The sequence below is a fragment of the Lissotriton vulgaris genome, chromosome 1_1, assembly GCF_964263255.1.
Source record: "Lissotriton vulgaris chromosome 1_1, aLisVul1.2, whole genome shotgun sequence".
NCBI lineage: Eukaryota > Metazoa > Chordata > Amphibia > Caudata > Salamandridae > Lissotriton > Lissotriton vulgaris.
The window spans coordinates 2,143,657,793-2,143,681,690 of NC_141685.1; the positions used below are offsets into that span (position 1 = coordinate 2,143,657,793).

General features: G+C 44.2%; 1 protein-coding gene across 1 annotated transcript in view; it reads right to left on the reverse strand.

Annotated features, from left to right (window-relative positions):
* The window catches only part of EFCAB6 (EF-hand calcium binding domain 6), an 846,383-nt gene that overhangs the window by 552,236 nt on the left and 270,249 nt on the right, over positions 1-23,898 (reverse strand). Inside the window, exon 11 of the mRNA XM_086922295.1 lies at positions 3,690-3,810. Coding sequence (XP_086778421.1) covers positions 3,690-3,810 — 121 coding nt within the window. The remainder of the gene's footprint in view (positions 1-3,689; positions 3,811-23,898) is intronic.

The window sequence follows — 23,898 nt, forward strand, 5'->3', positions numbered from 1 at the left end:
GGTTCTCCGCCCCGCCCACAGCGTACCTGAGCGAAGTTGCCCTGGTGGAGTCTAATTATAGCCTGGAGTAGATTAGTGGGCACTCCCATCTCCTTCAGGACCTCCCAGAGCTTTCCTCGTGGAACCAGATCGAACGCTGACTTCAGGTCCACGAACACCATGTACAATCTCCCGCCCTCGATGGTCACCGTTTTCCAGAAGAGGAGAACTAGGCGGAAGATTTGATCCATGGTGGACGTATTTTTCCTGTAGCCAGCCTGGAGAGGACTTAAGATTTCATTTTCCTCCATCCAGTCCATGAGTTGGTCCAGTAGGAGTCGCGTGAATATTTTGCGAAATCGCAATTTAAATCGCAGAATGCATGGATTCTCACTATTTCCGATTCGCTATGGGAGTTCCTCCTAGATTCTGCGATTTATTTTGCGATTTCGCAAATTTATTTTTGCAAATTCGGACATTCTGTGTTTTTGGCATGATGAATTGCTTTTCTGGTAATTGCGATCGCAATAGCTAAATCGCAGCTATTGCGATCGCAATTTTGCTTCATGAATCTGGCTGGTGCCTAGACATAGTTTTACAACTCACGAGCTGTGAGTCATTGGTTCAGGTTTTTAAACTTTTAATTATTAACAGTGCATTTCCTTTTTGTGAAACCTCTTGTTAATCAAAATTTTAGGTTGAGAACCTTCAATCACCCTTGGGCCAAATCCAAAGGGTATGTGTGTGTACTTAAGAAATAGTTAATTTTGAAGTATATTTGTCTTTTCTGTCTTTCTCCGCCAGGGTGTACATTGTCTCTACATTGTCTGTTGATGTGAGTGTTGTAATGGGCTGGGACATCAGCTGGTGGTGTGAACTTGTGTGTCAAGTATGAAAGGTGTGTGAATGGCCTGTATAGAGGTTGGTGCCTTGATATGGCTTTCCTGCTCTCACGCTGTGAGTCATTGGTTAAGGTTTTTAACCTTTTAATTATTAACAGTACATTTCCTTTTTGTGAAATCTCTTGTTAATAAAGTATACATTTTCAACCTTACACTCATCCTCGTGCCAAATCCAACCAGTATGTGTGTGTACTTGAGGAACAGATGGATAGGCTGTATTATGTGTCTTGTATGTCTTTCTGTGCCAAGGTGTAGTTTGTTTATAGGGAAAATCTACCAAATTTAGATATTTTTGTAAAATAAAAAAAATGGGGAGATCATAGATCCCAACAACTTTTTTTACTCACAATGCCATGCAGACGTCAAACTCAGCGTTTCTCCAGGTCTCCCCTATAAAAATGGTACCTCGCTGGTGTATGTGGGCGAAGTACCCGTAACAGGTAAGGGCCCAAAACGTATTGTGGTGACATCAATATTACCTATCATAAAATGACCTGTTTTTCCAATGGGAGTCAACTGGGTTTTTGACCCGGGGTTCAGGGGCCATCTAGGGAAACCTACCAAACCCAGACATTTCTGAAAACTAGACACAGGGGGGAGTTCAGGGAGGTATGTCCTGTGTGGACCCCCTAATGTTTTCCTACCCAGAGACCCCAGTAAACCTCAAATTTAGTTTAAAAAAATCTAATTTCTCATGTTTCTGTATAAGTATTGGCTTGGTAGTTTGGTCTGCCCTGTTCCCATGATGCACTGGGCCAGGGACAGACTAATTTGCATGTAGCCAGGTTCTGAGCTGGGATGGTGCAGTGAGCTAAAAAACGGTGATGGATCAAGCCCTGATCTGTTGACTGGGTATGAGTGTTCTGTTTAATTCAGATACTCTGTCCATCACCACCCCCTTTTCTGAATCGTTTTGTCCACCATAAGCGTGGAAGGGTATACTCAGATGTGAGTCCCTTGCTTATTGCACCATCAAAAAATAAACCCCAGTATAAGAATTGGCTTGGTAGTTTGGTCTGCCCTGTTCCCATGATGCACTGGGCCAGGTACAGACTAATTTGCATGTAGCCAGGTTCTGAGCTGGGATGGTGCAGTGAGCTAAAAAACTGTGATGGATCAAGCCCTGATTTGTTGACTGGGTATGAGTGTTCTGTTTAATTCAGATACTCTGTCCATCACCACCCCCTTTTCTGAATCTGTATAAGAAATGGCTGAAACAAACTTCCTATTATCCTGTGTTCCCCCAGGTCTCCTGATAAAAATGGCACTTCACTTGTGTGGGTGGGTAAGTAACTGCAACAGGCAAGGGCCCAAAACGTATTGTGGAAACATCAAAATTGCCTACACACAAAACGACCTGTTTTTGCAAGTGGGGATCACCTGGGTTTTTGGCCCAGGGTTCGGCGGCCATCTAGGAAAACCTACCAAACCCAGGCATTTCTGAAAACTATACACCCAGGGGAGTCCAGGGAGGTATGGCTTGCGTGGAACCCCCAAAGGTTTCCTACCCAAAATCCCCACAAAACCTCAAATTTAGCTGAAAAAAATCTAATTTATCTCACGTTTCTGTGTAGGAAAGTTGTGGGACCACCAAGCTGACACAAATTTCCAACCACCCTACATTCCCCCAGGCTTCTAGATAAAAATAGTACCTCACTTGCATGGGTGGGCCAGGTTCCAGCAACAGGGAACGGACCAAACCGTATTATGGAGACACCAAAATTACCAACCACAAAACGACCTGGTATTGCAAGGGGGGCACCTGAGTTTTTGATCCTGGGCTCAGCAGCTATCTAAGGAAACTTACCAAACCCACACATTTCTGAAAACTAGATACCCGGGGGAGTCCAGGGATGTGTGGCTTGCATGGACCCCCCCCAACGTTTTCCTACCCAGAATCCACTCCAAACCTCAAATTTAGCTGAAAAAAATCAGATTTATCTCACGTTTCTGTGTAGGAAAGTTGTGGGATCACCAAGATGACACAAATTTCCAACCACTCCACATTCCCCCAGGCTTCTCGATATAAATAGTACCTCACTTGCGTGGGTGGGCCAGGTACCCGCAACAGGGAACGGACCAAAATGTATTGTGGAGACATCAAAATTACCAATCACAAAACGACCTGGTATTGCAAGGGGGGCACCTGAGTTTTTGATCCTGGGATCAGCAGCTATCTAAGGAAACCTACCAAACCCACACATTTCTGAAAACTAGATACCCGAGGGAGTCCAGGGATGTGTGGCTTGCATGGACACCCCAACATTTTCCTACCCAGAATCCCCTGCAAACCTCAAATTTAATTGAACAAATCACATTTTCCTCACATTTCTGTGTGAGTTCACAGTGCCAGCATATATGTCCTACCACACAGCGTTCCCCTTGGTCTCCCAATAACAATGATACCCCAGCTCAGTTATTGGCTCTGGTTTCCTAAGGTCCTTGGAAGGGTCCAAAGGGTGTAACAGTATTTTGCTTTAAACAATCTGTCATACTCAGAAGAAGTTACGGGTGAAAACGTTGGCACAAATTGCTGATTTGTTAAACTCAATTTGAACTGTTAGTTTAATTTTTTTTAAAAACTTGAAGGATCTACACAAAGTACCCCTTCCTGAATTTAGAATTATGTCTACTTTTCAGCTTTTGTCTAGCTTTGTACATTTTATTTTAAAATTAATAAACAAATATAGTTCTTAAGCTTAAAATTCTGTGTGCGATGGGAAAATGAGTGCTGCAGAGAAATGTGAATTGATGTGATAAAAACATTTATAGGCTCCATTTCTATATTAACAAACACTAATAACTTACATCATCCAACACAAGAAATGCTTTCCTTAGAGAGGGGTATGCTTCATGCATGTGCTTTTGCAATTTTCTTAGAATATGGTAATTAGAAAAATCATGTTCTTTTGCGCTCACTGGATTTGTACTGAAATAGAAAAATAAGTAAGTCAAAGCATGTTATTTTGAATCATCTGGTCATGCATGTTATCTTGGTTTCAAAAAGTGGCAGATGCAGATTAACATTTGAGTTTTATAAGTACCACAAAATTCTGAAATCAATGAAAGGGGTCAGAAGCTCAGAAGGACAAATCTGTTGTACATTTACATACATTTACATTTACATTTACGTTGTGTTTAGTCAAATTCGTTTTAGGTGAACACTGGCGCTTTGACTCGCACCATACCTCTCCAAACTGATTCATCCGGACCAGTCCGGTTTCATGCCCGGTAGGAACACCGCTTAAATCTAAGGAACCTACACGGAGTATTGGGCAGAAAATACACTATATTGGAAGACACAGCAGTCCTATCACTGGATGCAAAGATGGCCTTTGATTCGGTGGAATGGGCCTTCCTATTTGCGGTACTTCAACACCTAGGATTCGGGCCAAAATTCTGCTCAAGGGTACATTTACTCTACACCGACCCCATTGCGCATATAGTAGTAAATGGTCATATATCAAATGAAATCACTCTGGGTAGGGGGACAAGACAGGGCTGTCCACTATCACCCCTACTGTTCGCATTAGCCTTAGAGCCACTTGCAACCTGGATACGGTGGGACCCTATGATACGTGGATTAAAGTGGAAGGAGGAATGGGAGGATCGTATAACCCTCTATGCCAACAATGTATTACTATATATCACCTCATCTACACGATCTCTACATGCCATTCTTAACATCTGTGATGTGTACGGTTCAGTATCAGGATATGCCATTAACTGGGATAAATCCGTACTATACGTTTTGCATGGAGAACCTCCACGGGTGCCGAGAGGCTGTAAAGTCCAGATAGTCACAAACAGTTTTAAGTACTTGGGTATCCATATTACCTCAGACCAAGATTCCTTCTTTACCCTTAAATTATAGCCCCCCTTGCAAAGACTAAAACGGGACACCAAACACTGGAGGGCACTACCGCTTACATTGCTGGGCAGGGCAGCCCTCTTTGAGATGATGGCACTGACCCGATTGCTATACATCCTTCACAACACGCCATACCCAGTCTCTGACGCATACTTTAAAGCAGTGAACTCGAAGGTAGCGGCCCTTTTATGGGACGACAAAGTGGCCAAAATAGCTGCACACAAATTGACGAGGAGCCAGACATAAAGGTGTACTACTGGGCCTCGCCACCCATGGTAATTAACCAATGGTTTCATGTACCAGACACAGATCCCACATATCATTTAGACAGGATGACCCTGGGGGTTGGAGGGGTTAACAGAGCGCTTTATACCCAAAGCAGAACCAGTAAACTAATGGGCCCAGCGAAGCATACTGTTCACATTTGGCATACGGCTAGCAGACATCTGGTGTGGACGGGTAGATTCACACAGCACATGCCCTTATGGGACATGGGCTGATTAGGAAAATTGGGCAATAGCAAAGTGTTCTGAAACTGGGACCTGATTGGAATCTCCCGGCTGGGAGACCTGTGGCGTAATGAGGAGGTGGTTTGTTTTGCCTGTCTGCAAGATCAGTACAAGATGGCCCGAGGGAACAGTTTAGATATATGCAAATCAAACATGCCATAGAAGCAGTCCTTCCCCCAGCCGAGACTCTCCCGGAGTCATCACCTCTAGAAGACCGATTGCTCAAGGACCACTTATACAAACGAGCAACTTCACTAACATATTAAAAAAATAATAAATAACCGGGCGGACCCACTTGATTGTCTCAGGGAAGCCTGGCAGATAGAGGTAGGAGAAATGGATGACCCTGACTGTCGAGATGTGGTAGCGTCGCCTATGGACGTGGCAATCTCCTCCAAATTGCGGCTGGTACAGTTCAAAATACTACATAGGTCCTTTTATACCAGGGTAGTCCTACACAAGATGGGACAATCCCCTGACCCGAGTTGCCTGTGTGGGGATGTGGGCACCTTCTATCACACGCTGTGGGGCTCTATGAAACTGGACCATACTGGGAGGCAGTGGTGAGGACCATTTAGCGGTAACAGAGAAACAAGTCCCGCTGGAGCCCAAATGTTGTCTTTTAATATATGGGGCCCTACGGACCTTACACATGGCGAACGAAAATGGGCAACGACAGGCATGATGATAGCCAAGAGAAACATTGCACAAAAGTGGAGGGCTAAAAACACACCTTCTGTGGGTCAATGGAACAATGATATGGATGTGGCTATGGTGGCGGAGAAGGCCGCATTTAATAATAGGAAATGTCCCAAAAAATGGAGTAGAGTATGGAGCAAATGGAATATGTATAGAGGAGATATATGTACCCCACCCCCCTCGATGAAGAAAGTGACTCAGAAGTTGATATGTGGTAATAGAGAGGGGATTGTGAAGTCGACCGTTGCTAAATGTAATTGAAATGACTGTAATGAAGTGTTTTTGCAGATGATTACTTGTACAAGCAGATCTTACTGTTTACAATAAACTTTAATAAAAATAAAATCCGATAAACATGCCTGAAACTTTAAAAAAAAAAAAAAACTTTTAGGGGGATTGATATTAAAAGCTATGTATTATGGAGTCAACACTGAAATGCCTGTGATTATCCCTGTTGGTAGCGCCACAGTATTTTAGAAAATGATGGACTCTAATGTAGACCACAGAAACTACCAGCAGGTTCAATTAATTCAAGCATTCCATCCATCACGTTTGGTCCTTCTCAGTAAAGTTACCCCAGAAACTAACAGCAAAATCTCTATTAATGGAATAAGGCTGCTCTTTACCTTTCATGAGAACAAACTAAAGATACACATTTGCAAAAGGGTGATGTGTCAGCCTTCTGAGGACACCCTGGGATTTCACCAATGTTATTCATTTTCAAATCAACCTAAGTATTGCTTCGTGATCTCACTTAGATTAGATCATAGCACTTTCCTCCACCTTTTGGGAGAGGGTCCCTTTGTGGAGTTTCTCCAGCAACCTTAGTTCAGTCTCTAGTTCACTCCTCCTCTCACCCCTGCCCTCGCCCCAGCCTACATAGTGAGACCCCCCTCAGAACCTGTTACTGCTCTCTTTAATTCTCCACTGGGATTCAGGTCATATCACATCACTCTATCCTGCTTTCTCCTCATTCTCAGTCTCGGAGCTCCCTGGGAAGTTATCCTCCTTGACATCTGCAATGTCCATACTGTATTTCCATGTTTCGTACATCTGTGTCTCTTCATCATCTGCCACATGCAGTAAAGTTTCTTCTTCTCTGATGCCTGACTTTGCTTCTCACATCTTTGTATGTTTTCACGGAGGTATTTATTTTCCTGCTGTTAAGGATTTAACTACCAGCTGTCATATCAGCTGAAAATGAGTTTGAAGAGGACCGCTGTGTTCCCTGAGTAGCTCAGATATCAGTTGGCAGTCTCTTCCCTTTCTAAGGTGTATGTGTGGTAAATCTTGAATGAGCGGAAGCTTGATCCTCTTGAAGATGACTATCAGCCTGATTCATCATAGACCCGTTTTGCAAGTCTATAATAGCGATTCATAAGGAATCGCTATTACAGACTCGCAAAACGGGATTCATGTAGGAATCGCAAAAAGATTTGCGATTCCTACACAATCCTTATTTGCGATTAGCAATTAGCTAATCGCAAATAAGATAGCGATTTAAAGGGTGCCAGGGGTGTCCAATGGACACCCTGTAGCACCCCTTAAATGCAAATTGAAACAGGTGTTGCGCACACACATGTCCAAAGGACATGTGTGTGTGCAACATGCAACTTAGAAAAATGCTTTTAAAAGCATTTTTCTAAGTTTTCGCTATTTACCACGAGGTTTGACCTCGCGGTAAATAGCGGGCCGAAATTGCGAATTCGCAATTTTTTAATGGATGATGAATTGCATTTAAGGAATCTCAAATAGAGATTCCTTAAATGTAATTCCTCGCAAAATTGCGACATCGCTATTACCGATTTTTGCATTTGGGATGATGAATCCCAAATGCAAAAATAGAGCTCGCAAAGGGCCAGATTCTCAGAATCTGGCCCTTTGCGAGCCGATTTCTGCTTGATGAATCAGGCTGAAAGTCCTTTGGTTTCACTTTCCCCACTAAATTTCCTACATATTCGTAAAAGCAAACCCTTATGAGGGGGTCTAGAATAATCTACTTGTGCACTTTCTTTGGACCTCTAATTTGTCAGCCTCTGAGTGTAGCTTAGCTTGATTGATGGATCTTCCAGATGATTTCTGGAGAAATCTGCAGCTTTCAGACGAGGGCTATCATGTTGTCACCTTCTGAACCTCTAGAGACAACGCAGTGAGTAAGTACATTATTGTGACAGGAGCAATTTTGTAGACCCCTCTGTTTTTCCTGTAGATCAATACCTTGCTTTTTTATGGCCACCACTTTTGCCCATATCTGGGTCACTACGTTGGTGCCACATCCATTGTTTGTTTATGTTGTATCTACTTTATTAGAACCTGCACAAATAGTTCCTACCTCTACATTAATTTCTTTTAAGAACTGCCCCATAAAATGGGGCAATTTGTGGGTCTGGACAATTATATGCATTATTTTCAGTTATTCCCACAGCGGAGATATATCCTTTCAGTTGAGATATAATTTTGCCCTTGGATCTTTTATTATCAGACAGCCAAGATTTCCAAATGGGTCCCTATTTCAGCTTCCACATGAAATTGGTGGTCCTCCATCCCAGGTAACCACTGATTCAATCTGTGTGGTACTTTTAGTGCGGTTGCTCGACAGGCCTAGGATGCACTCTCACCACTTCACATCTTATCGTCCCTACTCGCATCCCCTGTCAGATCAGTTGTATTTAGTAAGTAAGGGAATCAGAGATTGCAGTGCCCCCCCCTCCCCATTCGCAGGACGGCTAATGGGCCCAGACATAGTTGGTTCTGTGCTTGTGTTCAAGGCACTTTCTATGTGCACCACTAACATCCCATTTATTGTCTGTCAGTGTAGAAAATCAATTCGAGCAGCAGAAAGAAGCAGAGCCCTCTGGCACACCCAGTGGTGCTGTTCGCACTTCTTTTACAGCGCAGAACAAGGTTTTGGTGCTAAAAATCAGTGTGAGCAGTGCAACATGCTGAATTTCACCAGCTCGAGGAACTCCACGGAATCTCGCTTTAATATAACTCAGAGGAGTTCCTCAGAGTAAAACTCTGCGAGTTCCGCCCACCCCTATTTAAAAATAACATTCATCTTGGATATGGGATGGTAGTATACACCAAATTATTGTATGGCATTGCACAAATACAAGTCCCATCCTCACAGATGATCAGCAATGTTAGAAATTGGGTAGTTGGTTGACTGGGGTGTGAGCCCTGGTCAAGTAGCAACCACAATCCCAGTCAGGGTAAGGCACAAACAAACCCCAAATCAACCTGTGCTCAACCCTCTGGTAGCTTGGCACAGACATACAGGCAATGTGCAACACTTCACACAGCAAAGTAGTGAAAACACCACACACAAAGATTCCCACACCAGGTTAGAAATACAGAGCTTAATTTAATAAATTAAACAAGACCAAATCAACAAACATCCAATCAGTAGAGTCAAAGTTATGAATTTTTTAAGATAAAGGTAAATATAGCACCTAAAAGCATAAAGCGCCGCCTGGGGATATCTGGATGCACTGGACTGGTTCAAAGTCCATCGTTCAGACTGACCGTGATGCAGCACGGGTCAGTTACAGTCCCAGATCTGTCCTGCTAAAGTTTTACTGTCTCAAGTTTTGTGTCAAAGGTCCCATTCACGTTGGAGATGGTCACGGGGAGCACGGAGAGCGTCATGGTGGGTGGTCGGTGTAGCGAGAAGAGCAGGCAGGGTGTCACAAACTGGCGAACCGAAGCATCACGTTAGTGGTCCTCAATGGGTGATCGATGATTGCTGTGCAAAGAGAAGGGGCTATCAGCTGCTTGTGCTAAACTTTGGTGCGAGGGGCATGGTCTTAGTGTGAATGGGCACATTTACGATCGCGAAGCGACCAACACCTTGATTTAAAGGACCTGAGAGGAACCACTTGGGGTCAGAAACCTGCTGCAGCTAGGTTCAAGAGCTGGTTGGGGAGTCTTTTATGTCAGTGAGGCTCAGATCAGGAGGCCAGCAGACTAGCCCTTAGAGTCACTCTGGGATCCTGTGTTCAAGATTAAGTTGCAGGTCCTGTGGTTCCGTAGTTTGAGGGTCCGTGGTTCGTAGATTCTGAACCCGTTCAATAAAGGTCGTCGGACATAGACGGTTTTGGTATCAGCGGACCCCAAATCACGAGTGCGGTGTGTACGAGTGTTTTCGTCTTAATCGATCAATGAGAACACTACGTATTTAGGGATTTCGTTTGAACCCTCGGGTTCCATTTTGTGTGCGGCAGCCATTTTGTGTGGTTGCCCTCACATAGGCCGATGACTATGGCCGAACGAGTCCTTGGGACACGTACACCTTAGCTGACTCTTGTGTGACCTGGCCGAACTGACTCCCTTGCCCGAGGCTGACCTCGCTGAGCCAGTTCCTTGTTAAGCAGCTGGTCAGATACAGATCAAAGAGCAGGACATTGCTGAGTTAATGGTACACACACCCACCCACCCTTCTATCTTGCTTCTCATCTGTTTCTGTTCCTTCCTTTATGGCTTAATCACTGATTTGGGTTGAGGTCTTTATGATGGGTTTGTCCGGCCTGATCGAACAGGATATTGGAATGTGCTTGGTCATGTCTGGTGGGCTGGACAACGGAAAGTGGGATTGTCGTCATGCGCTACTTTTGAAATGTCATGTTTTTATTGGTCAGTTTGTACGTAATTGATGCTAGCCTGGAATGTGATTTTTGGTATAAAAGACCATGCTCCGCTCATTGAATTTGTGCAGTCTCTAGCGAACCACCCGTGTTGTGCTTCGTAGACCTCTGTTCCTGGTTGCAGCCAATAAACTTGGTCTTTGACGTCATCAAGAAGTGTCCCGTGTCTCTGTTTGCCGAGGCAGGGGAATCCGAAGACATCGGGCGTTATCCCTGGCGCCGCTGGGTTCTAAAACCCGGTTCTTCAGTCCAGTTCTTCTTCTCCAGGAAATCGGGCAGCAGGTCAGCACAGCAGAGCGGCAGCTCCTTCAGAGCAGCAGTCCAGTAGAGTGGCAGTTCATGTAGCAGCACAGCAGTCCTTCTTCCTGGCAGAGTATCTACAGGTCTAGAAGTGTACTGAAGAGTTGGTTTCTGAGGTCCTATATTTATACCCTAGTACCCTGGCTCTAGACGGTGGGAGAAGCTTCTATACAGTGGTTTTGAAATGCATTAAATTCCATGCCTTCTCTGCCCTGGCTCCAAGCTAGCTTAAATGTCAATGCAGGGTTGTTAGGCTCTTTGTGTGAAGGCAGAGTGCAGGCTATTCTGTTGTAAGTGGGGCTATGCTCACCTCCACCCCCCCCATTCTTGAGAAGATTGCCCATTCAGACCCCTATTGTGTGACAGTCTTGGAGGAAAGCACAAAGTCTGTCAGATACACCCAGTTATGTGACCCAGGCCAGGCTATAGGCACAAAAGGGCTCAGGGAAGAAAAATTACAACTTTCTAAAATTAAAAGACACACCATTGATGGAGGGAATGCAGAACAGATCTAAAAATTCACCCCCAGTCAAGCGATCTGGGTTAAATCCATAATTCCTTTTCTCACCATGTCACCCCAGTTTACACCTGGCCATATGCAAATCAGTCTTCACCATGTGCCTCATGGGAACAGTCCAGCCCAAACTGCCAAGCCATGTACTCCCTGGACCGGAAACAAGCATCCTAGGACCGGTTTCGGGGTTTCAACTCTCCTCAGCCAGGATAGCTTGAATCCAGTGGTACAGTGCGCCCTGGATATAAATCAGGTACAGAAGAGTTAAGAATAGAAAAACACAGCAATGATATCTGGTTTTCCCTGGAGGCCAACTCCTGAGACCTCATGTTTCTGAAACTTGGTTAAAGGAAAATTCTAATCCTTACATAAGGCTAGAAGTCCCGAAGGGCTTTCGCATTTTGGTGGCCAACCAGACCAGCCACAAGTATGGGGGAGGGCTGCCCATCATTATGAGGGAGGGATGGGAGATCTCCTGCAGAAGTCTTGCTGGCCTGGGGGTCAATAGAGGCACTCTTCTACTGCATAAGGGCCTCCCTTGCTTTCTCTGTGGCTGGCATTCTGGTTTATAGACCCCCTGATAACACCTGCCAGACCCTGCTCGCACTGTATGACACTATTGTAGATATGTCCTTAAAGCATGGCAATTTCCTTGTTCTTGGAGATTTCAATGTCTCAAGGCTGCACAATTGGCAGACACACTGAAAGGTCTAAATTTAACACAAATAGTGTGCGCCCCTACTCATGTGGCAGGACATATGCTAGATCTTATTTTCACTAACATCCCCAATTTGAAAGTAGAGACTCCATTACCACTAACTTGGTCAGACCACTTACTAGTCCCTTTCGGCTTGATATGCGGACCTTCTGATTCTAATGTTAGCTCAATAGTCATCACAAGCAGAAATTGGTCGACGGGCTCCCTGGCATCTTTAGGCACTGAGCTACTAAACAATACACCTCAACTGACGAGAGACCCTAGCAATGATGTCACTATTTTCAATCACTGGGTCATCCTCGCCAGAATTGCTCCCCTTGGGACGGCTAAATCATCTAGGAAAAATCCCTCTGCCCCCTGGTTTACTATGGAACTTCAAGTTGAAAAAAGCCTGTGCAAGAAGCTTGAATGCACTTGGCGCAAATCATATAATCCTGAGATCAAGTGAGTTTATAGAGCAGCGTTAAAAAAAAATCATAGGCTGAAGCACAAAACCATTAGCTACTCCCTTGCAAATCAAATCAATTGCTCTGATAACTTAGCCAAAGAGGTCTTTAAGATCGTCGAAGGTTTTCTCAGGTCTAAGGATTTGGACAGCACTTTTGCCCCTTCACCGTCATTGTGCGAGGATCTTTCAATCTTCTTCCTGGAGAAAATACAGCTAATTTACTCTTCTTTCACTCCGGTTGAGCTTCCTGCTCTATTTGACCCCCCCTTCAGAGCCACGCAGCATCTGGTCCCAATGTCGCTCGGTTGCCTCCCGGATAGAGCTTGACAAGAGTAAAACAGGTTCTTCAGGAGACCCTGCCCGGCGAAACTTTTTAAAGCGCTAGCCCCATGGTTGAACCCTTATCTAAACCTAATCTGGAATTATTCCTTAACTATGGGTATCTATCCCTCTGCCTGGAAATCGGCTCAGGTAATGCCCATCCTGAAGAAACCTGATGCCAATCCAGCTGAACTCAAGAATTTTCGGCCGATCTCCCTACTATCCGCCCCAGCCAAAATTCTGGAGAAAGAGGTTCAGAAGCAACTCTCCAACTTCATGGAATCCAACAATTACTCCCAATCGGGCTTTAGATCCGGATACAGCACGGAGACCGCACTTTTGGAAGTTGCAGACACAGTACAATTGCATTAGACCAGGGAAACTCTGCAGTGCTTGTGTTGTTAGATTTATCCACAGCTTTCGACACGGTGTACCATCGGATTCTGCTGGAGAGACATATACAATTGGGAGTTAGGGGCACCACACAGGCAAGGTTCCAGTAGTTTATGGAAGGCAGATACCAGCAGGTCCTTCTTCGAATCTACGTCTCCTCAGCTAAACCCCTCGCATGTGGGGTTCCCCAAGGGTCTACTCTGAACCCAATGTTATTTATGCCCCCCTAGCAAAGGTAGTTGAGCAATGGGTGTTAAAGTGGTATCCTACGCTGACGATACCCAACTGGTGTTCTCCTTCAGAGAACAGCCGGAGGCAGCCTTTCTCAAGTTTAAGCTTTGCCTGACTAACATCTCAGATTGGATGACAATGAGCTGCTTGAAAATAAATGCTGACAAGATGGAGGTACTATTTTTCAACCAATGCGCTCCCCTATCTTACGAGATTTGGTGGCCACCAGAGCTAAACCCTCCGCCAATTCCTGTAGTGTCTTTCAGGAACTTGGGTGTCAAATTTGATATGACTTTGTCATTTAAGGGCCAGATCGGTCAAGTCTCCTCAGCCTGCTTTTGGAAGCTGAGAGCCCTGTGGAGATTTCTCCATCTCCTACTCATGAAGTGCCGTAAGACGGGGGTCCATGCGCTGTTTACGTCTCAGCTTGACTACTCTAACAGTCTTTACATTTGTCTGCCGGCTTATTTGATCCATAGATTGCAGATCATTCAGAACGCGGCTGCAAGAGTTATTAGGAATGTTCCATTCTGGCATCACATCTCCCCTCACTTGCGGAGCATCCACTGGCTACCTGTTAGAAGGAGAATTGAGTTTAAGGTTCTGTCTATTGCCTTTAGAGCCATTAGAAATCGAGGACCTGGCTACTTGAAACAGAGACTGCAGCACTATCACACTGATAGGGCGCTTAGATCCAATCATCAGAATCTGCATAAGATTCCCCAGTTCTCTAGGGCTAGACTAGGTGGACGTGTTTTTTCAGAGCAAACTGCCGCTCTCTCGAACTCCATACCTCTCCATCTTCGCATGCTGGAGTCAGAGTCTACCTTCAGAAAGGCGCTGAAAACTTGGCTCTTTAGCCTCCCTTAGTCCGTCCCCTTCTCCCCCGTCTGTCAGTCTGCCTACGCTGGGACACCTCCGTCAGAGGTAGCTGTGCGTTCTACAAATTCTATACTATTATAGTAAATCTATACTTCCCTATATACATCAACCTTTCAGTATTTAGGCCGTCAATACTTTGGCTATGATATTAACGTATCACTATATTCCCTACTCACTATTCCAGACTACAAGCTTCCTACTGGGACTGTCACAGAGTTTCGTCAGGCACCCCATTCAAAGTCCACTTCCCTCCTCCTCTGCCACTCCCTGTGGGTCTTTGCCACCTTCCCACCTCAGGAGTTTATGGCGTTCTACTCCTTTGCCTATGCATGCTTTCTCTGGCTTGATACCGGGACTTAGAGCAACTGGAAGGACACATCAGCTAATCCCCATTTTCCTCACCAGAGCACATCAATCTCAAGCACTCAGGGCTACATCTCAGTTGACTCATCACCCCCTTATGCCTCCTCAAGGAAATGGGGAGTGGGTCCACAATTCTTTCTGCGCGAGGTACGGATCCCCAACCCACTAACATGGTGTCAGCCATCCTCTGCCCTGGGACCTCACACCCTCTTAAGCTCGTTCTACATGCCCCAGAGCTATAGCTCACTTCATAACAACAATACTTTGTGGAGCGGTACCAAGACTGTTTTTTACCTCACAGGAGCTCCTCTTCTGGAGCTTAGTGAGCCCCTTCATGAGCTCTTCATCTACCAAACAAGGTGCCCATCCTCAGGCTCTCACTGCCTCCTGGCCGCCTGCTTCTCCAAGTTGAGGTGCGCCCTCTCGGCAGACTGCCTCTCTCCTTTCACTGGTGATTCCCTGAAGTAGCTTGGACACTACTGTTTACTTTTGGTGCATTTTGTGATCGTTTACCAAGGGGAAGGAAGCTGTACAGAAACGTACTCTGCATTCCTGACCTGACCATGCTCAACAGTGAGTTTTCTTTTCAAAGGTGCTAAGTAGTTCACCAAAACCAAAGAAACCCAACTAATGTGTGTGTCTACTTAAAGGTATTTGATCTGCTGAGAGCAGTTATATGCTGTCAGTGCAGTTCTTGCTAAGGACATCCTTTTCCTGTTCCCTCCTAGTTGGAGCTTGAGGTGTGATGCAAGAGGATAGGAGAAGGCTGCACCCTCCGCCAGCTTAGCCCCTACCTAAATCCACTACACGAGTCCTACTTAGCATCAATTTCCACATGGTTGTGTGTATGTTTATCAGTAGAGAGACTCTTGGGGAAGTCCACTACAATGTGTGCAAAGGAGCGGACCAGAGGAAAAGAATATGTTAGGAAAGAAAAAAAAATCCCCACACGAGTAGAGAAAGCAACCATTGTCATTTGTCACCCCGCTTATTATGATAACCCACTTTAAATAATAATTTGAGGCTGAATATATTACAAGTATCACCATAAGAATTACTGGTGGGTTTCCTTAGATAGACTAACACGTTGCTTTCAAGAGTGTTCCATTTTCATTTTACGTGAATGACTGCTGACTCCTTAGTAGAAATCACTATTCCAAGATGGCAGTTTTATTCAGACAACCACACACTAATCACAGAGAATTGAAACACGTTTTGCAGTCAAGGTCAATTTGCTCTGTTTGCAGCCATGGCGGAGAAAAACGGTATCAGACACTCTTTGAATGTAGGTGCAAAATGTCATGTATGTCATAGACCAGTTATAAAAGGATCCAATTATGTAACTTATGGTAATTTCCTCACAGTAGCCCGATATGCCAATATGTCAAAAATTAAAAAAGAAGCCCCATCCTTGGCCTGACGAAATCCCTCTTGATATTTCTGGATTCCATCTCTCTCAGAGACCCCAGGGATTGTTCATGTAATGATGGATGCATGTGTTCCTTAAGGAAGGTTCTAACTTTTGCGCAATAATTACACTCCAAGCTGTACTGAAGCATAAAAGGCCATTTATTAGGACAGGGTTGTAAACACAATACTTTAACCAAAACATCAGTTTAACTATAACAATCCCCAACATCAAACCTTTTGTTCACTCCATCTATCTCCCATCACTCCTATTGCTCTCTTCCCGTTTCATTCTGCGACCGCCTCCATCTTTCCATAAACATCTTCACTCTTCATTCAACATCCTCTCTTGGATCACCTGCTGTCTCACTCTTGCAACCCACACCCCCATCATTCACCTGTTCCCCGAGGGGTGGATGTGGCAGTCAGTGACTCCCCACCCCTCCAAAGTACTGCCAACCCAACAACCTACACCCAGTCCTAAACTAGCATGCTACCAACCAACCCATCACCTTGACCCGAAACTTTAAGGGTGGGCAAGTGGTCTAAAATCAACTTAACTCTCCCCAATGGTGCAAGTTGCAGGAAGCGGAAGAGTCCTACTCCTCTGCCCCTTTATATCCGCCATACTAATCCCTCCCCTTGACCAATCCACTAACCCCCAACAGCATGTCCTTTACCTCTCGCGCGAACACCCTGGGGGATGACTGTTCTGCGAACCTACTTTCCCATGGGGGCCGGCGTTGCCGAACTCAATAAAGGTTTCACCAAAAATAGGCAACTCTCTCCCTTAATGAATTACCCTCCCCCTTTCTGCATTGCCATGTAAAAACTGGAAAGTTGTCACTTTAATGTCTTAAGGACTGTGTTTGAGAATTTCGAATTATATGCTCTGCTTCATAGGTTTATGGACAAGACAGGGCCAATCACGCAATGTTTCTGTCTGCAGCTGCAGATCACAAAACAGGTTTCTTGTAGCAGATCTTTTTACAGGGCCTACATTTATTTATTTGAGGATGCTTTCAACTCCATTAAGCTGGACCTCTTTAGACCACGCCTTCCATCCCTCCCTTAAGGAAAACCCTTGCACCTCAGTGCACCCCTTGCACCCCTAGCCCAATGCCCATTCTCCGAGGGGGGGAACGGGGCAAAGAAAAGCTGGCATGTGCCCATCTCTGTGCAGCAGGGGTCTGCGTTGTGCTGTGCCTCCACCTTCTATTGCCTCCCCACGCTCTTCTGCTAGGTCCGGCTGCTGACTGCTCAGACGTGGCATGGTTAGCGTTGATAATCCGACAGCCGGCCAAGAAAAGTGCTTTTATGCTCCTCTTTGCACATAAGCGTGCACCATTTTTCTTTTATTAAATTAGTAATGCCGAGTTATGAAGAATAATTCAATAACAAGGTTTTCTCTATTAACATCGTGACATTGTTAAACAAAATCAATAAATATGTCATTCACGTTCAAGGGGCGGGAATACTGGAAACCAATAACTAGTTAAGCATCAGTATCATTGATTTCACGAGAGGTTACAAATCTTGCATCGGGATCTGACAGATCGAGGCGAAATTCGAGGACAATACAAGTAAAACCTGGCTTGGAATCTTATAGCGCAGGGAATCTTTTGGAAGTTTCTATGGGGCAATACTGTTTGAACTTGTAAAATGACTGCTTGCCAAACAAACCCCCTACATCGAATTATTAGAGGGGAAAGTCTATCTAGCCATGCTTCTTTAAAATTCTAATGTAAGAAGGGACAACACTTAAGCAACACCTGGTGGTTCCATGTTCTCTGAGGCCTAAGGTTGTCTCTAAGTACGGAAGGGTGTTTTTTTATACTGCTTTTTAGACATTGTTCAAGGATGTACGTGATATTTGGATGCTTTTCAGTCGGGCAGAAGCCAGACCACTAGACGTCTAGGTAAACATGAGTTTGGAAAAAAAGTGTCTCGTCGTCGGTAGCTCACTTACCCGTACAGAAGGGGCATTCTAACCTCATGAAGTCATGTTCCCAGGGTGTAGGGCTTACAGTGGCACATAGCTGTGTCTTGGCAAACTGTACTAGAATGAAGACAGATGTTGATCTTCCAAATTTAGATAATCACACCTCCCTGAACATCAACCCAGGAGCAATGGAAACAGTTAGCAAGAGAAAGGTGGCTAGTACCTGCTACAAAGTCTGAAGTGCATAACTGGACCATTTCCTAGTTCTTATTTATTTACACTGTTTATTAAATATTTACACAGCTCTGACTCTTTAAATAATTGGAGATCTGGGACAGCACGATGCACTTTTATAAGCGAAAGTATGGGCATTTGGTAGAACTTGTGGTAATTTAGTCAACAGTTCACTGATATATTTTTTTATTTCATTTTGAGACCATTTTTGTTTAACTGGTTCTCAATTATATTAAGTATGGCAACTTTATTGATGTAGCATTTATTGAATTATTATATATATATATATTATATTATATATATATTATATTATATATTATTATATATATGTATATATATATATATATATATATATATATATATATATATATATATATATATATATATATATATATATATATATATATATATATATTCACTGAAAAAATATAGGTTTCAGGGGTGTTATAGTTAGCTGGACATTTCACTCATACAAAACCATTGAAATTCCTTCGAAGAAAAGCACAACAAGAATCCCTCAGAGCTAAAATATTTTGTAATTGACACGGTACCCCCCCAGAGAAGGGGAGGAGACCGTGAAGCCATATTGCGACGTTTGGAGACTAGACATAGAATTTTACTAGATACCAAGACACCTAATGGGCTGAACGCAGGGGAAGACTGTCATACGTACTTATGAACATGATTTTTTTCAATATTGATTGCAACCGTAAACATACCAACTTCGTATATCCATTCCTAAATTTTCTATTGATGAATATAGTTTTTAAAATACACAATTTTTAGCTAGTTGTATTGTTTTTACGCTTGGTAGCACTTATCTTGTATGCCAATATTTATTGCTAATTTTTGCACAAATGCCTGTTTATAGCTCTTGATATGCTTAATGTTGTCTCAACTTTCCACGGCAACGAATAGGTGGTACAACCCAAGCTTATAATCTTAACAATGGTGGAGCAACTATGATTTTATTATAAATCACCATAGGAAAGTTATTTATTCTTATGCTTGCTGCTATATTTATTACCATATTTATGTGTATATTTATGCTTGAAATTCATATATGTCATATTTTTTTGATATTTATATTTATAATTATTTATTTATTTATAGATGTATTTATATGAATGACCGGCATTTTTTACCATTGTATTTATACAGTGATACTTTATTGCCATTCAAGAGCTAGGACTAGTCTTAAGTTCAACTGCATTCATGCAGCAACAAGCTAAGACAGTATGTCTTTTGTGTTTATTACTAGCAAAATGTTTAAATTGAGCACATACGCCCTTACTCGTTGTCATGTGATCAAGGCCGTGGTCGGCTGAAACGCGTAATGGTGGAGAAGTGGTGGAGAGCGGAATAAAATAACCAGCACTGAAAAAAAACAACAACAACAAAAAATTGGGGTTAGTCTTGTCATTTATCTGCGCAAGTGTGGAGACGTTTTCTATGCCAAATATATATATCACGTTGGCTGGTGGGAGAAGCGGGTCCTCATGGAAACACACCGGGCGGTGTTTGCTACCAATGTAGTCATGTGGGTTCATTTTATAGACGATGTGTTTTTAATTTGGAGGGGAAATGAAGAAAGTGTGAAAGAGTTTATTTTGGCCCTAAACAACAATGAAGACAACCTGAGGTTCACACACAATATTAGTAAAACATCGGTGGACTTTTTAGACGTCAGGGTCTTTCACACAGCAGGACACCTAGCCACCACATTGCATAGAAAAGACACATCGGGTAACACAACCCTACATGCAACAAGTGCCCACCCTCGCCATGTCATTGATAACATTCCATATGGCGAGCTTCTTCGGGTGAAGAGAATCTGTAGCACTGATGAGGAGCTTAACACATGTACAGCCCAAGCATTAGGCAGATTTCGGGAGCGAGGTTATAAGGAGAACATACTTACAAAAGCAGTCAACAAAATGAAATCCAGAGCAAGAGAAACCCTATTTTCACCAGTGGAGGCAAATAGGGTCCCAGTAGGAGGTTCGGCTGAATCTCCTATTAGATTCATTACTGCATACAGTGGCCAGGACAGAAAAATCCGGTCTATTCTCAGTAAAAGTTGGCCTATCCTCCAAACAGATGCAGTACTATCGCATCATTTACCAGCACGGCCAGAGATTACGTTTCGGAGGGGACCCTCCCTACGTATGCATATCTCCAAACCTTGCCCCGAACTACCTATAACAAAAAAAACCTTGGTTTCCACCTCGGGTAGGATTCTATAAATGCAGTATTTATTTATTTATTTAGGCGATTTGTTAAGCGCTCAATTACCCGTGGGTGTCTCGGCGCTGAGTGAGAAGACTGTCCATGAGGAGTTATTGCGTGAACAGCCAGGATTTTATCTGTCTGCGGAAAGAGAGAAGAGATGTGGAGGCTTTGATGTAAGGTGGAAGACTGTTCCATAGTTTAGTAGTGGTAACTATGAAGGCTCTGTCTCCCCAGGAGACTTTCTTAGTCCTGGGAACCTGCATGAGTCCAGCGGTTGAGGATCGTAGGGATCTAGCAGGTTTGTAAGGACAAAAGGAATATTTCAAATACGCTGGACCTTGATCATGAATTGCCTTATAGGCAATGCAGAGAGCCTTAAACTTAGTTCTCTTCTTTACAGGCAGCCAGTGGAGCTCTCGGAGTGTCCCAGAAATGGAGGCATACTTAGGACATCCAGTAATCAATCTGGCCGCCTCATTCTGCACCAGTTGTAATTTCTTTAGAACACCTTCTTGAGCGTTGACTAGCAGACCATTGCAATAGTCAATGCGGGCCATGATGAGTGCGCTGATCAGAGTTTTTGTCATATTCATGGGAAGATAAGGTAGAAGTTTTTTTATCATTCTCAAGGTATAGAATGAGGAGGATACTACCGCATTGATGTGGTGCTTGAAGGTGAGTTTGGTGTCCAGTATAACTCCGAGATTTCTTGCCTTGGTCACAGGGGGAGGGGGTGGTCCCAGGGCATCAGGCCACCATGTGGGAGACCAAGCAGGGGAGAGATTGCCAAACATCATCACCTCCGTTTTATCGGAGTTTAATTTCAGGCAGTTTCTGGCCATCCAATTACTTATTGCCAGCATTCCCAGATTAAAGTTGGAGGCCACTTCATCTCCGTTTTTGTTTATGGCTAGGACAATCTGGGTGTCGTCGGCGTAGGATGTAACCGCCAGGTGACGGATTTTTATGGTCCTCGCTAAGTCTGACACATAGATGTTGAATAATGTGGGACTTAGCGAGGATCCCTGGGGAACACCACAAGGAAGAGTGAAAGGAGGTGAGTTGAAGTTGCCGAAGGCAACGGATTGAACTCGATCGGTGAGGAATGGGGCAATGAGGTCCTTCGCTGCACCCGTAATGCCTGCCGTTTCGACACGGTCGATCAAGGTGGAGTGATCGACCGCGTCGAAGGCCGCAGACAGGTCCAGTAGAATGAGCACTGCTGATCCTCCATTATCTAGAGACTTCCTAATTTCCTCTGTGGCTTTAATAAGCGCAGTTTCCGTCCCATGTCCCTTCCGGAAGCCAAATTGTGTTTCGTCCAGACAGTTGTTTTGATCTATGAAGTCTGAGATTTGTGTGTTCATTATTTTTTCCACAATTTTGGCGGGGAGTGGGAGGCAGGCGATTGGACGATAATTAGCAACTATCGTCGGATCCAGTGAGCTTTTTTTGATAAGAGGTTTGACGATGGCTTTTTTCCAGATGGAGGGAAAAGTAGTGGACAAGAACATGGCATTAAAAATATCGGTGAGTTTAGGGCCTATAATTTCGGGGAAGTTTTTGAGAATGGAGGGGGGGCATGGGTCTTCCGGAGATCCGGAATTCGTGGTGCATAAGAGATGAGACACCAGTTCAGAGGAGATCTGAGAGAATTCCTGGAAGGAACTAGAAGGGTTTGTTCGAGGGGGGTTGGTAGAGTTCATGCCCGATGGAGTTTGGTCATTAGAGACGGAGTGAGAGTGTCCAGTGTCACTAGCATGAGCTTCAAATTGGGAGAAAATGTCAGTGACTTTTTTTTGGAAATGATTTGCCAAAGAGTTACATAATTCTTGGGTATATGTAATAGGGGTGGATGCTGTTTGTCCAGAGAGACGCGTCACTACCTGGAAAAGTTGTTTGGTCGAGTCTTGAGCAAGATTAATTTGACTGCTATAGAACTTACTTTTCTCCTTGATGATTAATTGCTTGTAATTAAGCAACATGGTTTTATAGAGAGCTTTTTGCTCTGGGTCGTAGTCACGTCTCCATTTGCGTTCTTGGCGCCTACAGTGTTGTCTTTCCAGTCTAAGAGTATCAATGAACCAGGGTGAGGACTTGATGATTCTGTTGGAGGATGTTTCTTAAGTGGGACTGTCTGATCGACAGTGTTTCGAATCCAAGTGGTATAGTTATTGGCAGCTAGTTCAGGGTCAGCCGCAATGGGTGGTAGGGAGGTCAAGAGGGAGGACTGGGAAGCAGGAATGTCGATACTTTTCCAGGCTCTAAATTTATTCAAGGGTGGGGAAGTGTGAACTCGGGTGGGAGTGGGTTGTAGTGAAAAAAAGAATGGCAGAATGGTCCGTCCAGGTGAAGGGAAGGAGATCCTTTATCACTAGGGATTTCTCGCTAGAGAATAGACCGTCCAGGAGATGGCCCGCAGTATGCGAGGATCCGGTGACCAGTTGTGGGAGTCCTATAGTATTTAATTCTGATAACAGGGCAGTGGTATCGGGATTATCCAGTAGCTCAAGATGGAAGTTAAAATCACCCAGAATGGTGTACTGACTTTCACCTGCCAGTGGTTCCAGAAGCATGGGTAAACTAGCGAGGAAAGGACTGCGAGGTCCAGGAGGGCGGTAGATAAGTATACCTTTGAAAGGGGGCGCATTTGGGACAGAGATAGAGAAAGACAATGCTTCACAGCAAGGGGTGGGGATAGTTTCTGTTCGTACTGTTAGGTTTCCACGATATATGATGGCTAGTCCGCCTCCTTTTTTTGGAGGAGGTCTGTCCAATCTGACATTAGAGTATCCTTCAGGGGTAGCAGTAGCAAAATCTGGTCCGCAGGAGAGATCGCCCCACGTTTCGGTAATGAAGAGGAGGTCGATGTTGTGGGTCTCAATGAAATTGGAGATTTCATATTTGTGCTTAGGGAGGGAGCGCACATTTATCAGAGCAGCTATGCAAGGTTTAGGTAATACCTTTTTGTTTGTGATCGTTGTTGGTAAGAGTCGATAATTATTAGTGATGAAGGAGCATTTCGGACAGATGTAAGGAAGGTGGAGTGGTTGTTTTGCTAGATTAAGACGTTGGCATTGATGGGAGGTGGAGTTTAGCGCATGAAGATATTCGTTGTACTTAATGGTAGTTGCAGGGTTGGTAGTGGTAAAACGAGTAGGGGGGGTGGCCCTGGGCTCGGTCCAGGCGCAGACGGGCGCAGACGGGCTTGCCTTAGGCACGCCAGTAGCTGCAGAGCCTGCAAATTTGGAGTAAACACACAGCAGTATTACACTCCATTCAGTCCAGTACCACAATCTATCAAAAGACA